Source organism: Tyto alba, unplaced genomic scaffold (genome assembly GCF_018691265.1).
Source record: "Tyto alba isolate M040663 unplaced genomic scaffold, T.alba_DEE_v4.0 Super-Scaffold_5, whole genome shotgun sequence".
NCBI lineage: Eukaryota > Metazoa > Chordata > Aves > Strigiformes > Tytonidae > Tyto > Tyto alba.
The window spans coordinates 1,322,543-1,341,431 of record NW_024881326.1 but is presented as its reverse complement, the minus strand read 5'-3'; the positions used below and the strand labels follow the sequence as shown (position 1 = coordinate 1,341,431).

General features: G+C 49.2%; 2 protein-coding genes across 3 annotated transcripts; one reads left to right on the top strand and one right to left on the bottom strand.

The window, feature by feature from the left end:
* LOC104368471 lies at nt 1–9,773 on the bottom strand. 2 transcript variants are annotated; one of them, XM_032999471.2, is made up of 10 exons: nt 9,575–9,773; nt 8,692–8,805; nt 5,600–7,285; nt 4,909–5,008; nt 4,144–4,292; nt 3,866–3,978; nt 2,963–3,052; nt 1,921–2,043; nt 1,282–1,457; nt 1–677 (listed from the first exon to the last, which is right to left on the bottom strand). In XM_032999471.2, the coding sequence occupies exons 1-9, from the start codon at nt 9,633–9,635 to the stop codon at nt 1,293–1,295; spliced, it is 2,601 nt and encodes an 866-aa protein (XP_032855362.2). In that variant the 5' UTR covers nt 9,636–9,773; the 3' UTR covers nt 1–677; nt 1,282–1,292. The 2 variants fall into 2 exon arrangements, with proteins under 2 accessions (XP_032855362.2, XP_009974108.3); XM_009975806.3 differs by having other exon boundaries at nt 1–1,457.
* Nucleotides 9,774–12,813: 3,040 nt separating this feature from the next.
* On the top strand, nt 12,814–18,346 carry LOC104355784 (glutamine amidotransferase-like class 1 domain-containing protein 3A, mitochondrial). The gene is made up of 4 exons (XM_032999470.2): nt 12,814–12,983; nt 15,175–15,346; nt 16,134–16,335; nt 17,653–18,346. Exons 1-4 carry the CDS (start codon nt 12,876–12,878, stop codon nt 17,843–17,845), a joined length of 675 nt encoding a protein of 224 aa, XP_032855361.1. The 5' UTR covers nt 12,814–12,875; the 3' UTR covers nt 17,846–18,346.
* Nucleotides 18,347–18,889: the final 543 nt, after the last annotated feature.

Genomic DNA, 18,889 nt, shown 5'->3' with positions numbered 1-18,889 from the left:
TGAGATATGACTGTTTATTGAAAATATTTTATTGCTTTCTAAAAATCAGTTTTAATAAACTCCAAAGAGATAACAGGAAGTAGACCAGCAAAATTATTTAACAAACCCAAATACCTGGCGTTTTCTTTCTCTGCAGGAAGAGAGCCAGTTCTGTAAGAACAAGCTGAGAAGACCTGGTTTTGTTGTAGCTCATAGAGGTTGAGCTCCTCTGACTGCACAGCATTTATGCTTAAGTTCCAGCATGACTTCAGGTGAAATCAATGAAGCAATTCATTGGTTTCAGCTGGAGTTTGATCAGCACCTTGCACCTGAGTCAGGTAAGAATAAGATCAACAGTTTTCAGAGGCTAAACAAGCCACTAACTGCACAGCCATGCAGTCTGGGCCAAGGAAAACTCCTTTGTGTTGGTTTGAAGCTTCTTTTCACCTCCTCCCGGTCAGCAGCTACCATTGCACTAAATCTGCACTCTGGAGGAGATGTACCATGAGGCGTGTACAGTTAGGCTCTAAGGTAGGAGAGCAGCTTCTAGAGTGTCCTCAAATGCAGTGCAGATGGCTCTCCTGAAATTCATACTCTGCATAAGATAACACAGGAAGGGAGGGTCTTCCATAACGCTCCAGCCCTTCTAAGGAGATGTTGTTGGAGTCATCCAGACGGTAATCCCACCCTCACACTGGCTGTGAAATACAGAAAATGGCATCTCTGATCAGGGCGTTTCTTTTTAGCATTGGGTTCTGTGAGCTCCACTTTGAGAGGACACGTCAGCAGACAGCCCCAGCTCCCCTGGCCACACTCTGCCTCACCTATTTTAGCAAGCTCCCTGTATTCACCAGCACAGGACCTGAATGTATCTTCCCTTCTCCCACCTCAAGTTTCGCGCGGTGGTTTTTCCCCGCGACGTGTAATTATGAAACGCTTCACATCACTCTGTGCCCCAAATGGAAGATGTTAACTCCCAGTGAAAGGAACGAAGCTCTGTTACTCGGAGGCCAGTCTGTCACTGCCATGACACTTTCTTTGGTCGTGTCTGATCTTCAGTGAAAGCTGGCAGGCTCCCCAGGTGAAAAGTTTACTTCTGGGCCACTATGGTTTGTAAGGCAGCTCTGCACTGGGGTATTTTAGCAGTATTCATAAAAAGATGAATAAGTCACCCCCCACAGCTGGGAGACCTCTCCCATTCCCCAGTTTGACCTATATGTCATTTTCCAGAAAAAAAAAAAAAAAAAAAAGAAAAAAAAAAAAAAAAAGATAAACTTCCTAGTGAGCACGTAGCTGCTTGACCTGCACAGGACTCAGAAGCGAGTGTGGCTCTTGCAGACATCACCGGGGGCCATGCCCACCCCGTTGCCCAGAGCAGGGCTGCGATTCAGATCTTCTTCCCGGCCTTTTGTGGTGCAAGTGCCGCTGCTAGGAACCAGGGCGTGCTTCTTCTGCACCTCCTCCAGTATCTGCAGCACCTGGAATTAGCAAACACAGCTGTGAGCGAGTTAGGAATTCGGGGAAAGCACTGGTTTCTTCTCCAGCTATTGAAGTAACGCCGTGTCCTCCCCCCGGGCTCAGCCCTGGGGTGGCACCAAGCATCTCTGTACGCTCAGAGGTCCCCGGGATGGGTGTAAATGCAGAGCCTGCCCCGTGGAGCTCCGTGATCTTGGATCTCTTTCTGCAAACAGGTCGGTCTCACCTCGCACGTCCCACAGCAACGTGCTTAGCACAGAGAGGTGAGGTGGTGGTCCGGAGGCAGGATCAGGCCACAGGCAACGTGGAGCTCGGTTTTTCTGCTTTTCACACCACTCTGTGATAACGCCTCATGCTACCACAGCTTTCTTCACCTCCTTACGGAACAAGGGAACCCCCCCGGTCTGAAACCCACTCAGTGGAGATGGAGAAAAGGAGCAGACGTGAAATGAAGATTAATTTTACCTGAGACTTGGGGATGATACCGACTCTGAAGAATCCTATGTTTCCACCGTCGATTTTGGTGCAGTCCACAACGGTGGAGGCAATGTTCTCTGGAGAAGGCCCATCACAAAGAACTGCATCCACCTGAAGAGCAATGGATGTTCCCACCAAGTTCCCCTCAGGCACTTGGGAAAGGAGAGGGGAGTTTCCCCCTCTCAACAGCAGGTAATTATTTTCAAAGGCAATTCTGCCCCTTCCTACCCCACCGTATTGACACCGAGGGCTGAATTTGGAAGGAATGAACTTAATAAAAGCAAAGAGAGCTCGCTCTGTGGGGTGTAGGTCAGCAGTACAGCAGAGACAGGTATACATCAGCTGAGGAGCTTTGAAGAAGTCTCATCCACAAAGCAAACATGTAGAAAACCAGGTTTCTGAGGAGTTATAGGTAGAAGATTTGTACCACCTTCTGTTAAAAACTGCCCCCACGTAAGCTGCCATGAATATGCAAGATGTAGTACACTCGGGATGTAGCAGAGAAATGAAAGACATCCATCTGAACGGCCACGACCATTGTGCTTCCAGAACTTACGGAAGTTCTAAAAGCCGGGAATATTTTGGAGCTTTGGCACCAGTTTTAGACCAGCTTCAGCTTTAGATGGGAATCCCCTGTGTTCTGGCAGCTCAACGCCAGCTGGAGCCCTGGTGCATTCAGGCATCGGTAGTTTTATTGCTTGTAAGCAAAGAAGCATTTTTTTTTGTTGCTCATATCATTCTGTCTTGGAAGATGAACTAACTCACATTGCCGAGCCAACTACAACTATACTGTATAAATCAGAAGAATTTTGTTTTCCCACCAAGTTCTGTATTTTACACTGTCCTTTCTCTATGACACCAATATGAGGAGTGTCCGCGAGATTTTTTTTTTTTTTTTTTTTTAATGAGATGCTTTCCCAGATTCTTGATATCATCTATTGATTTGCCTGCTGGAAACAAAGTGGTTGCGTTCCTCCATCCCCACATCTTTCAGGACCAGCTGGAATGAAAAGTCCCAGAGCCCAGTTACCTTATCTCCCAGCTTGGCGTACACCTGGTTGTGGTGTGTTGTGTCTGCCTCTCCCGTTGGGTTAGCTGACGTGACCGCAATGGGGCCAACCTGGTGACAGAAAAATGGGAATAAAAGCTCTGAGCAGGTTTTGCCGTATAAAACAGATGATTCGAACTCTGAAGTTCACTCGTGGGTCTCTGTGACTCTGAAGAGAAGCCAGTGTGGCTCACCCAGTAGAGACACCTACTTTGCAGGCAACTACAGTCCCACCAAATCTGCGTATGGGCGACCAGCACCCTGAAGAATTGGGGTTTACTGATGCTGATCAAGAAAGAACGTTTTGTTTTCCATCAATAGCAATTTCCAAAGACTACAATGTCTGTCCTAGAAATGAGCAGAACACGCAGGGTATCACAGTCCCTCTGGCCGCATTCTGGACCTTCTGAAGTTATTCTGGCTTCAGATAAGTCTGTGTTTGCAACAGAATTGTTCTATGTAGGGAATCAGACAAACTGTCCGTTAATTGCATCTTTTCTGGTTTTCTGACCCGGTGGTTATTCCTTTTACCTTCTTTTCTGCAATAAAATCAGCCACCAGCTGCCGGCATACCACACCCCTTCTTAACGATATTTTTCTCGCGTTACTTTTTCTTGTGGTATTTCTCTTGAGTGACTGATTTTAGCACTTTTCACCCCCCCCCCAAACCTGTCTGAACGCGCTAGGACCCCCTCTTAATTGAGAAAAGGAGAGGTGACCTGCCGAGGGAGCTGACAGAGTGCTCCAGCCTCTCACAGTCCTTCTCCCCTCCAGCAGGCCAGAGGACCCGGGTGCTCGTGCCTGGCACCAAGCCTGTCCCCAGACGGTCGCATGGCAAGATCTGGCGAGCAGTGCTGCTGGGAGGAGCGTGCTCTGGCCACTCACCAGGTCGATGAGGTGTGTGGTGACGGAGCAGTCGGGGATGCGGATGGCAACGCTCTGAGGGGTACCGACGTACTTCGCAGAGTCCTGCATTCCCAGGAAGTCCACCCATTCACCTGCGCGAGGAAGAGTCACACAGCACGGACAGGTGCACATCGGCCCGAACGCAATGACCTTACCAGAAACATCGCCACGGAGTTATGTGGCGTTGCAGGGACTTAAAGTCAGAGTTTCAAAGGCAAAGGTCTCCAGAGAGCTTGGAAGTGAGAGCAGTTCCTCACCTCTGGGAACCACCAAGCTAATAGGAGATGGCCAAGCAGCCTCCATGAAGTCCCAGAGGAGGGGAGTGAACAAATGCTTTGCAGGTTCCAGCTGCTTTAGGCTAGAAATCCAGAGTGACATGGGGCGATCCTGAGCCTGGCGCTTGGAGCTGGAAAGGAGGCAAGAAAAATGAGCCTTGAAGTAAGATGGGGGTTTATTCTCAAACTGAAAAGGAAATTGTGTTGGTGAGGCTTAGAAATAAGTCAAGGTGTGTGGGCTCTGCCCCAGGTCACCAGACAGGAAGGGACATTAGTGTCTATTCCCAGTCAAGAATGTCTACTCTGAAATCAAGCTTTTAGCTTATTGATTAGTGATGGGTAGAGGTCCCAGTTGCCCAAGTTCTGAGGAAACCCCACCAATACAAGGGGTCCCGGCTGCTTGCAAAAGTACAGCTAGAAGCATTTGTTAAACACGAGAGGGGTTTCGGTTGCGACAATATGTACCTACAAATACGTACAATAACCCCCTGCCCCATTTGCCACTTCTTTGGCTTTGGGTTTGCCAGGAGTCTCCAATATGCTAGAAGACAATTACAGATCAACTGTCTCCACATTTGGATTTTCTCCCCCAGGCTCATCATCTGGTTGTTCCCGTGAAGGCTAAGCTGTGTGTCTCATTGCTCTCGATGGCTGCTGTAGCCAGTCCTCAGCAGCAGCTACCAGTCCTGGGGGCTTCTTTAGACGAAGCAGGGAAGCCCTTACTGGGGCAGCACGACAAATACTTACTGGTGAGCTTTCTCCACAGCATCAGGCCGATTACAAGCTGCCACGAGCACATACACAGTATCTGTGGGGATGCCGCAAGTCCCTCCGTTCTTCAGGATATCTGTTGGCATGTGAACAGGGCAGAACCCCTTGAGTGACTAGAAGTGAGGGGCTGTAATTCACGGAAGAGCTGTCACAGACAAAACAGCCAATTCAGTGCTCTCATCTCCTTTTCCCAGCTAACAAAGCATTTCCTCTGACAGTGCATTTTTCTAGCATTCATCCAAGAGGAGATCTGGCATTTAGGGGAGTTCTGGGCCACGTTCACCAGGGCCAGAAGTCATTCAGCCCTGTGGAGAGAGCAAGCACCATGCATTTGCCCTGATTTCTCTGTACCAAGCTTTCAGTGGTAGCCCCAGCCTGGAGGATTCACGTAGCTCAGACTGGATGAGCAGACAGGGATATGACACAGGAAAGGCAGCAGCAAATTGACTGCTAAACCCATCTCCTATCAAGGAATCAGTCCTATTTCCCCCCTAGTGTTTTCAGCTTCTAATCACTCTTGTAACTTGGCCCCCTTCGTCAAAACATCATCAAACTATCATGGCTTCCACATCTGCATTGGAACAATGTCCTTTTAATAGTTTTCTGCTACAAAACCTCCCAGAATTCACCCTCCACCCCCACATCATGCCCTGTGCATTTCCCTTACCTGCAATTCTCTTGACTGAGGAAGCTTTCCTGGCAGGCAGGTGAAGGCACTTGGTCATTCCTCCCCCCACACCACTGAGCTGCACAATGGGCCTACCCATGGGTAAGCAGGAACCCTCAAAGATGCTGTTGAAAAGGGCAGACAGGAAGCAGTAAAAGCTGACCAGACCAAAGCTGAGGGTGGCAGCAATGTCATAGCCAGCTGGAAGAGCATGGATGGCATCCAGCAAGAAGCTGACAGCGACGAGCATGAAAGTGAGGGAGTAAAAGAACCAGGCGGTGTTTAGGAAGAGCGTGCAGAAGACAATGAAGCCATTGAAGAGCATGAAAGCAATGATGCCTACCGCTGCGTGGAAGCTCCTGGTAGTGCCATAGAGGCCACCGTATCTCGTCAAGCCCCAGATGATCCACATGACAGCATAGAGAATGAAGGCACTGCTCTCCAGAGTTTTACCCCGGGCAAAGGCCACTGAGCCTCCTAGAAGCTTAAGGATCCCCCCAGCTACCACTACCCACGGGATTACAACAGTAGCAAGTGGAGCCTCTGGGTCCCCTGGCACTGTTATAGCAAAAGAAGCAAGGACGCTGCATGCATAGCCAAGTACTTCTGCATCTGCATACTTGGAGTACCCTAGGTAAGGAGTGTGAAGGTCTGCCCCTTCACGAAGCTTCAGAAAGCTGCTGCGAGCAAGGAGGGCCTTCACAGCACCCTTCCCTGTTGGGATCTTGGTACCTGCTTTCACATTGTACAGGTGAATTAGAGTTATCAAGGCTGAGGCCACAAAGATGGCCACGTCCACGCCTTGGGGTCCACCTTCAAAAAACCCCTTGGGACGGCAAGCTAAAGCAATGCAGTAGGCCACATAAAACAGCAAATACAGGCCATCCACCGGGCTCTTAAGAGTGAGAAAAAGAGCCAAGACAGCAAAAAGAATTGAGAAAACCACCAGGAATGGAGTAGGGAAAGATGGCTCCTCCGGTTGCCAGGCTGGGTACAGAAGGCAATAGCCTCCAGCAAATTTCAGGATGGAAGTGAAACCAAAGAATGTCGCCATCAGTACATCCATCGCACGGTATGATAAAATGCAGATGCCAGTCTGGTAGATCCCAGCTGCCCACAGCCAGGGCACTTGGCCGATAAACAGCTTGCCAGTGACACCCAGGAGCCTACAGCCAAAGACGCTGGCAGACAGCATGTTCAGAATCAGACCACTGACTGCAAAACGATTCATGCTGCCACTGGCGGACTGGATCTGCTCATGGGTCTTTTTCTTGGCCAGATCTGTGCCAGGGAGGGCAATTTTCTCTTTGGTTAGGACACAGAGAATCCTTCCCAGAGCAAAATAACCACCAACCAAACAGACAATCATATAATTGCAAGCCACAGCAGAGGAACCAAAAGCTGTGCTATAATGCATGGCAACTTCATGAGCACTGGCAAGTGAGACAGCAGAAGCAATCATAGCTAGGATGACCTCTCTGCAAAGGAAGCCCACCACTGCAATCGTGAGTAGTGCCAAAGTAAACGTGACCAGGCCAGGCACCAAGGCATCGCGGAAATCACCAGTGTCGTTCAAAACTCCTTGTCCTCCCAGGATGAAGACCACTCCGTAGCCACACCAGAACACTGAGATGGTCAGGCAGAGAGACAAGAAGAGGAAGGCATTTCTTAGGCTTCTCCGAATTCCTGTGGCACAAATGACAACGGAGACACAGCCGTGATTTCGGGACAGTGGGTTATGGAAAGCGGTAGTTAAAAGAGGCAGCTGTGCCATAGGCACACGGTGTGGTGGAAGCACGATCGCTGTGCTGGCACGGAGCTGCACAGGCCCTGCATGGTGCCAGACAGAGCTGTCACCGGTTTGGGCAGGTTTGCACCATCCCCTGTTACACGGTGTAGACATGATCGTAAAGACTCCATCGGTGCAACACCTTGTGTTCATCAGAATGCCCGAGGGGAACTCAAAAGTACCTGAGTTCCTTCAACTAAGTATTGTACCAGGCCTGGCAGGCAGTTTGCTCCAATGGAGCCAAAGTTCAGCAAGGCATTGTCTTGTCATGCCTGCAAGACTCAATAACGGGACCATAATATACTAATGCAAATCAAGTCCTGACACCTCTTTCTCTTGGCTTGCCTGGCGGTTTGTTTCATCCCTGCTGTAAGCTGTCAGGTCCAATGTTTGAATCACAAGTGTCACACGACCTGCTGGATCCCCATGAACAACTGGGCTTTCTCAGAAGACAGAAACATAGGAATTGCAAAACTTGTTATTTCTCAAGAACTATCCTGTTCAGTCTCCTGACCCCCAAAATGCCAAAGACCTTGATTTAAAATCCTTCATGCTGAATGGAACCCACCTACTACCTCCAAACAATACCACAAAGTACCTTATTTTCATTGCTCTGCTTTCTCCCCTCACGATGCGAGGATACTGAGCAGCACGGATAGACCTGACAGCTTCCTTCCAAGCTGAAGCTTTGTCATGGACCTGAGCTTCATTTCTTCCTCAAACTGGTACAGCCTTGTGAGCCAGACTCGAGTTGGGAAGGGAAGCAAGAGCTTTGCTGAGTGAGTCCCCAAGCTTGTGTACTCATGGAAGCCTGCATCTCCCGGAGCAAGGGAGCACAGAAATTCCTGCCTTTGGTAGGAGGCTGTTGATTCCCACCAACTCTGAAACATCACCCACCCAGTGGGCCATTCCACGTGGTCCCAGCAATACAGATGCTCCTAAGTGTTTTCTACTAATGCTTTGTGCCACCGTTGGCTGAGAGAAGAGGTGGACCTGTGTTTATGGGTTAAAATATGTACTGTCTCCTCCCAAGCTGCCTGCTTTGTAGAGGAAAAAATACCAGCATCAAATCTTGGATTTTCATGTCCTCATTGCTCCCAGTTAAAAAGGAGAAACAATTCAGCGTTCATTCTAAGAAGTGTGGACTTTGCTATAGCCAGTGATTTTTTTCTCTCAGATAGGTACATCTCTTGGCATTTACACATCGACTTGACATTTCAATCCACAGATGCCTAAAGTACTCTCAGAAAGCTTGGGAACCATTTTTAGAGAAATCATGTGTTCAGTCTCTTAAAACTCTTACCTGAATATGCCAAAAGAGATGATAAAATCAACAGCAGGACTCCTAGAGCTGTGCTGGGGATCAGAGGGGCTGCTCTGGGTAAACTGTAGAAATGCACTGCCAGTAAGAGTGATCCTGTGGGTGACAAGGGAGGTGGAAAAAAAGAAAGAGCTTGTAAACTTTGCCCAAAAGTTTCTCTCCCTGCAGAGAATCAGAGTGGCAAGAGCAGGGAATAGAGGGAAAAATAGCAGTACAAGATCTGGAAATAATGAAATCTAAGGAGCTGGGAGGAGGGTTTTGTGACTTGGTTTGTGTCCAAGGTCTCACTTCTTTCTAGGTGCCTGGTTTTAAGAAACTTGAACTTAATCATGTTTGGAAGCGCTCCCCTGTTGTCAGATAAATGTAGAAATCAGGTCTCCAGTTCCAACTACACAAAAGGCAGACACACACACTCACTCCACAGATGATCACACAAGCCTTGTGCCTACAGAAAACAAGCCTAGAAGTGGAAAGGGGCAGCACTCAGAAAGATGAAACACAAAGAAGGAGCAAATGGACGGGAGTGAACACAGAAAACAGGGCTGCAGGGAGAGCGGCTCGAACAGGAAAAGAGAGGAGAGCGCGTCCAAATCAAGATCATTTATGAAAATTACTACCAAAAAGTTTTGATTTGCTTCCCACCCAGGATGGATTGAGTACAAAAGTTCAGGCCAGCACGTTAAAGCCAAGACAAACATCTTGTTGGCTGCTGAAATAGGCACAGGGATCTCTGGATCTAAAAGCTTTCCCCAGGGCAGAGACGATTCAGAATAAACAGAGCCTTTAGCCCCCTTTGAGAAGGGGGGTTGTCCAGGAAAGCGAGTCCCAACCTCACCCTCCCGTGCCAAGAAGACTCGATCCCTACCTGCGGAAATGCCCAAGAGCCCGACGGAGGAATGCAGTGACTCAGCTTTCCCGTCTGCCATCGCAGAGTCCGCCGAAGACCCAGCTGCGGGCCGAAATGCTGCCTCGCTTTCCTCCCTAGCTCTTTATAACCAAACCGACTCCACTGGCCCGCGTTCCTCCCTGCTCTCCACCCCTTTTCCCTACAAACATCTTCTGTCAGTGTTGCTTTCTGCATGCGGGAGGAAATGCAAACGAGTGCCTTGCAATAAATTTCAGTCTGTGAGTCAGCACGGACTGCTGGTAGCTCCCTCCAGGGGCCTGTTAATTTTACTGTTGATTAAGCCTTGTTAAAAAAGACATTTGAAAAATAACGCTGAGGCTTTATTACTACTACGGCCTTTTTGCTATTGCCAGTGAGGAAATTACACCGGTTAAAATTAAGGTTTTTTAAAGAATCCATCTTGCTGGAGCAAACAAGTACTTTGCAAGCCCAGGAGCTCCTTGGGGACCAGTTATTTCTCCTAACACTGACCATGGTCCTGCTGTTTGTCCCTGTCACAGCTATGAATGCCTGGCACCACTGCCCTGTGATGGGCAAACCCAGGGCAGATTCAGTGCCATTCCTTTAGAGGCGATTTCTGTCCCTGTGTCACTCCACTTCTACCCAACCCAGCCGCCCTGCGCACACTCACGGCAAACTCCTCCGAAGTGGTTTTCCCGAGTGAGGTGTCAATGCCAACGCGCAGTCTGGAGGCCACTGGTGGGAGGATAAACCTCGAGGAGTCTTGCTGGCTTCCCAGGAGAACTGTGCAGGCAGCGAGTGAGTATCAGTCACTGCTGTGGTCGCTGCTCTGTCCCAGAGGTGACACGAAGGACTCATTCAGAGCTTGCTACTGCTTCCTGTAGAGAATATGTGATCGGGCATCAAGGTCTTTCCCAGTAGAGGGGATGCAGAGCTTTGATGGGAAGCTGGGGCAACACTTGCCTGCACTTACACGTGCTCCTCCATCATTTTGTTTGTGTGCAATGGGAGCAGAGTAGGGGCTGTTCCCATGAAGGATGCGGCTCCTGCTCCCACCAGCCTCAGTTAATGCAAATTCCACTCTCAGCTTCTTGACAAGATAAAAGATGTAGAACAGTGTGAAGAGCTTCACACTAATATTACTGGGCTGCTCAAGGATGGCTCTGCAGAGGCCCTACAGCGGCAAGCTGTGATGTTCCTCTAGGCAGATCCTGCTCTATGTTCCCCCATAAGCCATGCTCCACAGCCAGGGCCGGAGGACAGAAAAGCTGGTGGAAATGGGACTTAATGCTGCACAGACTGGAGCTCAAAGACAGGCCTCCAGGATCATCCAAGAAGCATTAGAGCTGTAGCAGCATCCAGAACAACCCCAGACTGTCGGGGTCTGCAGATAATGTCAAAGGACCCTGTGCTCCTCCTGCTCTCTGAGCCAGTTGGAGCGTGATGGCACGCTGCTGTCGGGCAGCTGGATCCCTAAAACGGCTCCCAAACTTTCCTGGGGTCTTCAGCGCTCTGGAGGACAGTCAACTTCAACTGTGTTCACCGTTCAAGTAGAGCTTGCACTCAACTTCACTAGAATATTAATGCAGATTAAAGAAGATGTTAATATTAAAACCCAACGTCTCTACTGTAATAAGTGCATGCAGACATTCCCACATAGAATGGAGTAACTTGGCTGAAAAGTGTTATTTATCAATAATATGTTTATTGCAGGTAGATCTTTAGGTTTGATATGTCTATTGAGATAGATCTTATAACATAAGGAAGCACGCATTGGAACAAGCCTGATTTGTCTGGTACACCAATTACACCAGTAAGGGGAACCAGCTCAGTCAGTTTGCAACAGGCAGAGCTAAACAATGTGGTCTGCAGCAAACAGTAAGTTTGTTTAAGTCGTCAGCCTCTGGCTGTCTTTGTTCCATCGTTAACGGGACTGCTCTCTAACCAGTTGAAGGAAGAAGAAACTATCTGTTCAAGTTGCAGCGTGATTCAGCTGGTTCTTCATGCAAGAGGAAATAATACATTTCTAAATCACAGTTAGAATACCTGAGATACCAAAACAAACAGCAGTGAAAAGGCTTTGGGTGTTTTCCACACATATCTCACAGTTTAATTCCCATTCTGGGTAATAAAAGTAACTGAAATGAAAAGCCTGTGTTAGATTAGCTGGACTGCAAGTCCTTTCTCACACGCTTTTTGTTCCTGCTTGTCTAGGTAGCAGCTAGGGGTATGCGGTGCTTGTTATCACTGGTCTTAAGAGATGCATGCAGTAAACAGTCACATGCATTAGCAGTGAGTATCTTCCTCATGTCTGTTATGACTAATGAACTTGCCAAAACATTATTTCATTAAACACAGACGTATCGCATCTCTTCCAAATAGCGTAGAGACCCAGTGAAAATTTCTCCTAAATAACCCCTGAAGAACATTCTCCAGCCATGTTGCATGAAGATTTTTGTTCTCTGAAGAATGGCAAGACAGCCCCAACGGGCCACGGTTATTTCATTGGTGCAAAGCTGAAATAGAGGGGCATATAATCATCTCAGGTGTGAGCATATCAAGGACAAGGAAGAACAAGTCTCTGCAGGAGGAAGGGGATTTCCCCATCACATGCTGTGAATCCTGCTGCCCCGTGCCCCTACAGCGGTCAGGGCTCTGCCAGTTCCTGGCACCACTTTCCTGGCCAATGGTGCTGTTGATGAAGAATCGAGTTATTAATTTCTAACCTCAGGATCCCCAGTCCAGGAAACAACTGCGGCTGAGTGCAAAACGTCTGCTCCTGAGAGATGGGATATGAGGATAAGAACATTTAAGGTCAGAAAAGGAAATCTTGGTGTTAAAAGACTGAGGCTGCCTATGCAGGGTAGGGTTTTAAAAAACGGGGCCCAGAGAGGAATGCACTGGCTTAAATACCTGCTCTGGGCAGGCTCCCTTTGGTACCATCTTATGTGCAAAGACTTTGGTACTTTAGTCTGAAACAGAATGGAGAATCGATGGCTAAGAAGGAAAAACATTGCTGCTCTGTCAAACGGGTCATGTCAGCTGGGGATGCTGTGGAGACAACGTGCCGGGACGAAGATCTGAAAGGGAGCAGTCAGTTGAGGAAACAAATAATATTTACATGCCCTGCCTGTGGTACTGGAAATAAAACCTTCTTGCCAGTAAGAAATTCAGCCCAACCCTCCCGGCCCCACCTGCTCCTGGGGGAGGGATCCCGCTATAAAAGACTCCAGGCAGCGAACAGAGATGCACAGCAATTTGGGGCTCTCCAGGGAATCCTCCTGCTCTGGTTGCGACCATGGGAAAGAGAGTGGCTGTCGTGCTGGCTGGCTGTGGGGTGTACGACGGGAGCGAGATCCACGAGTCGTCTGCTGTGCTGGTGCATCTCAGCAGGGAGGGGGCAGAGGTAAGCGGCACCCCGGCAGGCTCCTGCCCCATCTCCGGCTCCTTTTGCCCTGCCCTGCTTTCCAATCTCTCTCTCTCTGGCAGAAGGAACTTGCCTCTAAGGAGCTTTGCAGCTTGCGGGACAAACCACAAGCTCGCCGTTGCTGCGAGGGTAATTGCAAAGCACGGCTGGACCCAAAGCAGAGGGCACAGTGCAGGAGCTGCCACAGCAAGCGAGGAGAACTCCCCGGTCTCTGCTTCGCTCTCACAGCTTCGCTCTACGAGAGGACTGGCTTGCTGCTCTGTGTTGAGCGTATCCAAACTCTGAAACAAACTTTCCTAAATGCATTCTCTATTCTTTTTGGCTTGCACTTCCCCTTTGGTATTTCTGCTTGAAAGACTACTATTGTTTTTGGCTGTTTGAAATGATTCTTTTTACAACCCCAAAGATTATAGAACTGAAAATAGGCAAGTTCTTGTGAGGTGAACTCGAATAGGGGTAAAAAAGACGACCCTCAAGCAGCCGCTCTGGTGTGCTGTTAGTCACAACAGCCGCTCTGCGAGGCTGGAAGAGGAGGGAGAGAAGCCCTGTGTAACGTCACCCTCAGCTCTGAGCCACCCACAACTCTGGGTCAGAGCCGTTCTCCCGGGAATTGGAACGGCTTTATTAAATACAAAGGCACGGCGGTGATGTGCATGTGCTGTGGAGCCAGCCCCACCCCCCCCCCCCCCCCCCCTCAGTTCCAAAGCCTTCAAAGCACGCTGTGCTGAGACTTGGCCAAACCTTTTCTCCACTGTGTGTAATTCTGCCTCTCCTCCTCTCCTGGAGCTGCTGCAGGCACTCCCCTCCTGCCATACCCTGCCTTGGCAGTCGCGGAGCACCATTCCAGACTCATCCCTTGATCGGCAGGGACCTCTCGTGGAGGAAACTCAGGCGTTATTTCAATCTCTTCCTTTTATTTTTCGGTCATGCGCGCCTAAGGAAACAAAGAATACAATAGCATAGCACAGCCTAGACTATTTCAGTTGGAAGGGATCTACAAGGATTATCTAGTCCAACTGCCTGACCACTCCAGGGCTGACCAAGTTAAAGCATGTTATTAAGGGCAGTGTCCAAATGTCTCTTAAGCGCTGACAGGCTTGGGGCACCGACCACCTCTCGAGGAAGCCCGTTCCAGTGTTTGACCACCCCCTCGGTAAAGAAATCCTCCCTAATGGCCAGTCTGAACCTCCCCGGGCACAGCTTTGAACCACTCCCGCTGCATCCTGTCACTGGGTCCCAGGGAGAAGAGCTCAGCACCTCCCTCTCCCCGTCCCCTCCTCAGGAGGCTGCAGGGAGCATTGGGGTCACCCCTCAGCCTTCTTTTCTCCAAACTAGAGAAGCCCAAAGTCCTTAGCTGCTCCTCAGAGGACATTCCTTCCAGCCCTTTGTTGCCCTCCTCTGGACTCCAAGTACCTTCTCATCCTTCTTAAATTTTGGGCCTCAGAACTGCAAATGTACTGTCCTCAAATCTATCACTCATCTGTTTGCCACCCTCCACTCATCATTTCTGCATGTGAGCTGAAGGAAGGGGAAACGTTTCCCAGAAAAAAAAAAAAAAGAAATTCTCTGGCTTTGGGAAAACACTGGCTGGGAAGAAGAAACTCCAAAGTCCTGTCTTTGAGGGAGGTGTGATGTTTGACAGCAGCTTGCTGGGTGGTCAGCACCCATAGGGGATGGCTGGCTTTGTGGGGGCAGCTGGGGCAGGACTGGGGCTGCCCCAGTGAAGGTGATTAGGTGAGTGATTGAGTGATTGATTGATTGATTGACTGGGATGTGGGTGGAAATCTCTAAGAAATGGCTTCACCAAGGGCTCCTGGGACACTTCGTTTTCCTAGGAAGGGAAGGAGTCACTGCTCCATCTCCAGCACTTCAGCCCCAAAACAGTGGGGGCTAGATTCTTTGCTTTCACCTAACAACACCCTCATTCCTTTAAGGTCAGGATAAATGTTCCTGTGCAGAAGCTATAAAAGACCTTTCTTTCTTTCTCCTCTCTACAACAATAACCTTCCTGATGCGGTATCAGATCCAGGTGAGCCTGAAGGTCACTGCATTCACCAGCAAAGCTCCTTCCTAACAAAGTCACTCAAGCATTTTCATTCACTACCTACAATGTTTAACGTGCTTAGGAGATGTGACTGAAGGATAACAGGCCTTTCCCCTCCCTCCCCAGGCAGAGGTTTACGCTCCCGATGTTGACCAGATGCATGTGGTGGACCACGTGAAAGGACAGCCAACTCAGGAGAAGCGCAACGTGCTGGTTGAAAGTGCCAGAATAGCCAGAGGCAACATCAAGGAGCTAGCCAATCTGGATGTCAAGGGGCTGGATGCCCTAATCATACCAGGTAGGGCGGCCCGCGGGCTCGGCTCTGCACGCCCAGAGTCTTGGGAACAGCTTCGAGATGCCATTGGCCTTGAATGATGTGGGAGCCGTGGGCTGGAGAGGAGGTGGGCAGAGCCACTGGGGAAGAAGACAGGCTGGAAACAGGGACTGGAAGGAATCCAATTCCATCTGTCCTGGCACTGGCGTGCTAGCTTGGACTTAGATTAAAAGAGCACACGGCAATGCAGACGCTTATCCCAAGAGGAGATGGCAGATACCTGCCAACTGAATTATCCTCTGTCCCAACTATTGACCTTTTTTTACTGGATGTAAAACTGTCCCCTCCCTCACTAACATGCCTTACCAGGAGAAGAAGAGGCTGGGACAAAGAGGGGGTGACTCAAAAGCAGAAACCTTGATCGGTCTGGCAATTCATCTTTAGTGACAGTATGAGCATGTGATTTCAGTGGGGATGGATTAGGCCTGGAGCAAAGATTAAGAGACAAGTGAAAACTTGTCAGCATGTTACACCGTAATTCAGAAAATAACTCATGGGTGAAACACAGTACCCAACCAAGCATGGATACCTCTCCGCTTCAGTTCTGTATGAAGCAACAAACGTGCTTTGATGTCTCACCTCCTGGCAGTCAGCTCACAAAGGTTCAGCTTGTCTGGTTTTGATTCTTTTATCAACACTGGACAAATGCTGCCACCCACCAAGTCCATTTTAGCATTCCACCAAGTAAGACCTGAAAAAAAATCCTGCCCTGGAGGACTAATCTTCTGGTCTTATGTTTCTCTTCTCTCAGGTGGCTTTGGAGTGGCTAAAAACCTGAGTACTTGGGCTACTCAAGGCAAGAACTGCATCATCTCCAAAGAGGTGGAGGATGTCCTGAAGGCATTCCACGCTGCCAAAAAGCCCATTGGCCTGTGCTGCATTTCCCCAGTGCTGGCAGCCAAAATCTTCCCAGGCTGCGAGCTGACCGTGGGTCATGACACAGAGTGTGAGAAGTAAGTAACCTTGGGGTGCTGACAGAAAATCACACCAGGAACATCCCAGAACCAGCAATGCCTCCCCAACATCCGTAGCAGCCTGTATCAACTATCCTGCCCGAGTAGCTGAAGCCTCGTGGCGAGTTGGAACATTATTTCTTAGAACGAATGATCCCCATCATACAATTATTAAATTCACCTTGGCTGATTGATAGATTAAATAATCAGAGTTTTTGATGTACCACTTGCCCCTTACATATTCCTTTACCTATGTGTTGTGTTAAAATTAGAAATCTGATTTTGCTTTTTAAAGTTTCCTGTAATTGGGGGTGTTTCACCATACAGGGGCACGAGAGACTGCAGAACCGCAAAGGAATAAATCAGATTTTGAGTCAGGAAGACGTTCAGATTTCTGGAAAGGAGGACTCTCTCCTTCCTTTGCCTGGGAGGCGTGAGGGATGAGAGGAACCAAGAGAAGTAGCAGAAGGGCACGGGCGCTCCTTTCCTCCCAGCACAAGGCAAAATTCTTCAGCTACGCTCTTACCTCAGCCGGACGCCACTCGAAGGCAGATTCTGCTGTAGCTGCTGCCTCTGGAGCTCAGCATTTAGTAACTAGGGCCCTCCCAAGGACTTCAAATGTGAAACTTTTCAAGCGCCTGGAGGAATAGTTCTATTATCCGTCAGCAGACAGCAGATTTGTTTGCATTTCTGTGCACCTCTTCCCACAACTCCGATGGCTTAAAATAAGACAATTTTAAATACAAGCTTATGTTTGCCTCCCCAATGTCCGTAGCACCCTGTCTCATGCCCCTCTTGGTCCCAGGGTAGGAAAGACACCAGACGCCTGACTCATAAAGTCAAGCAGGAACAGGATGGTTGCACAAGGCTTGGCAGTGTTAAGTGAGGGAGTGAAACTGTCCCTACTCCTACACGAAAGCTGTGCCTGCATTTTCCCCGTGGCAGGGAAGGAGGTGTGATGGCTCTCGCTAGGAAGGGCTAGGAGGTAATGTCACTTGTAGGAAGCTGGTGAAAAAAAACAAACCAACCTAAACACAAAGTCTGGAGCGGGCAGAGTTCAGTAGTGGAACATCTATAGTGGAACATCAAGGTCTTATTTTGGCTTTACTTCAGATTTTTACCTCACTGTAATCTGGAGATTTTCCTGGTTTAGCAGACCTGGAGAAACTCCTCTGTCAGGAAAAGCTTTGAGCAGGCTTTCTCTAGGGACCACCCATCTCTTTGTAATCAACAGACTTTTCACTCTAGGCCTTTCTCAGATTGCTCTGTGCAATGGCAGCTTCCCCACACAGCGTTTATTCTCTTTTCTTCTTGCAGATGGCCTTACGCAAAGACTGCCGAGACCATGAAGGAGCTTGGTTGCAAGCACGTGAACAAACACGTCACTGAAATCCATGTGGATGCGAAGAACAAGCTGGTGACCACCAGCGCCTTCATGTGCAACGCCCCCATTCACGAGATCTACGACGGCATCGGGAAAATGGTCAAAGAAGTGGTCAGACTGGCCTGAATGCCACAAAGCCACAGAATCCATCTCCTCCGGAGCGCAGGCACCGAGCCTTGGCTGACCTCCTTCCCCTTTTACACCCATATGTCAACAGGCAAACTGCTACGCAGACGGGCTTCTCCCCCCACACCAGCCCACGGGTGGCTGCTGAGGGGGGACAACTCCGGAGCTGCGGGAGTGTTGTGTTCTGCCAAGGAGGCACCACTCACTGACAGCAAACTGGCAGTAACTGGAGTGTGGACACGCAGAGGCCAGTTTTCCCCAGGGCTCAAACACAGGCACCATCTTTGGTTCTGAGAGGCTGAGTTGCCTGGGTTGTGCCGGCCGTGGCTGGCCTGACCTGACATGAGCATCTCGTGTGCCAGCAAGAATTGGAATTCCTTACACATCCAGCTTTGCCAGCACTTCAAAGCTTCCCACGTCCCTCCACCTCACACAAGAGATGAATTAGTGGCAAAAAGAATGAACACGGTTCTGCTACTGAATAAAACCTGTCACTTTTTACATGGGCTGAATTCTGCTTTCGTTTTTCGCTTTTTACTCTGGGTTAGGACATGCTTTTTAATGCTACTGGTTGGCCAAGGAGTGGGGAAAATGATACAGGAAAAAATCACCAGCAACAAACCCCGCTTGTTTTGCTAGGATTTGTCAGAACCCAGACTTGGGCATGAATATGACACGGGTGAAAGAAGAATCAAACCAATGTTAGCATCGAGGTCTAGTGAGAAGAGGTTAAATTCCTTCCCTTGTATTAACAGAAGGCCTGCTATGATAGCACGGAGTATTTTGGAAGCAGCCCTCCATACTGCTCCGAGGCAGAAAGAGCCCAGGGCGGGGTCTAGGCATCCCAAAGCAGTGCAATTTCCAGTCCCTTCCAGTCTCTAGGAAAATTCCTAGAAACAACCTGGAAGGACCAATTCTGCATTGCAACAGGGACAGACAAGATAACCCATCTAGGTGAAACCTGAACGGCAAGCTGTGAGCTGGCCTGGGCGAGAGCAAAGTCTGGCAAGCAGCAGGCACTGAAAATAACCCAGCAGCACAGCT

What these genes read in the sequence shown, in the direction of transcription:
- LOC104368471 (XM_009975806.3), bottom strand. Translation starts at nt 9,635, where the DNA reads ATGGCAGACGGGAAAGCTGAGTCACTGCATTCCTCCGTCGGGCTCTTG. An exon ending in CTCAGTCAAGAGAATTGCAG is followed by an intron (nt 5,009 to 5,599) that starts GTAAGGGAAATG and finishes ACATGCCAACAG; the next exon opens with ATATCCTGAAGAACGGAGGG. An exon ending in CCACACACCTCATCGACCTG is followed by an intron (nt 3,053 to 3,865) that starts GTGAGTGGCCAG and finishes TTCTGTCACCAG; the next exon opens with GTTGGCCCCATTGCGGTCAC.
- LOC104355784 (XM_032999470.2), top strand. Translation starts at nt 12,876, where the DNA reads ATGGGAAAGAGAGTGGCTGTCGTGCTGGCTGGCTGTGGGGTGTACGAC. An exon ending in GGATGCCCTAATCATACCAG is followed by an intron (nt 15,347 to 16,133) that starts GTAGGGCGGCCC and finishes CTCTTCTCTCAG; the next exon opens with GTGGCTTTGGAGTGGCTAAA. An exon ending in CATGACACAGAGTGTGAGAA is followed by an intron (nt 16,336 to 17,652) that starts GTAAGTAACCTT and finishes TTCTTCTTGCAG; the next exon opens with ATGGCCTTACGCAAAGACTG.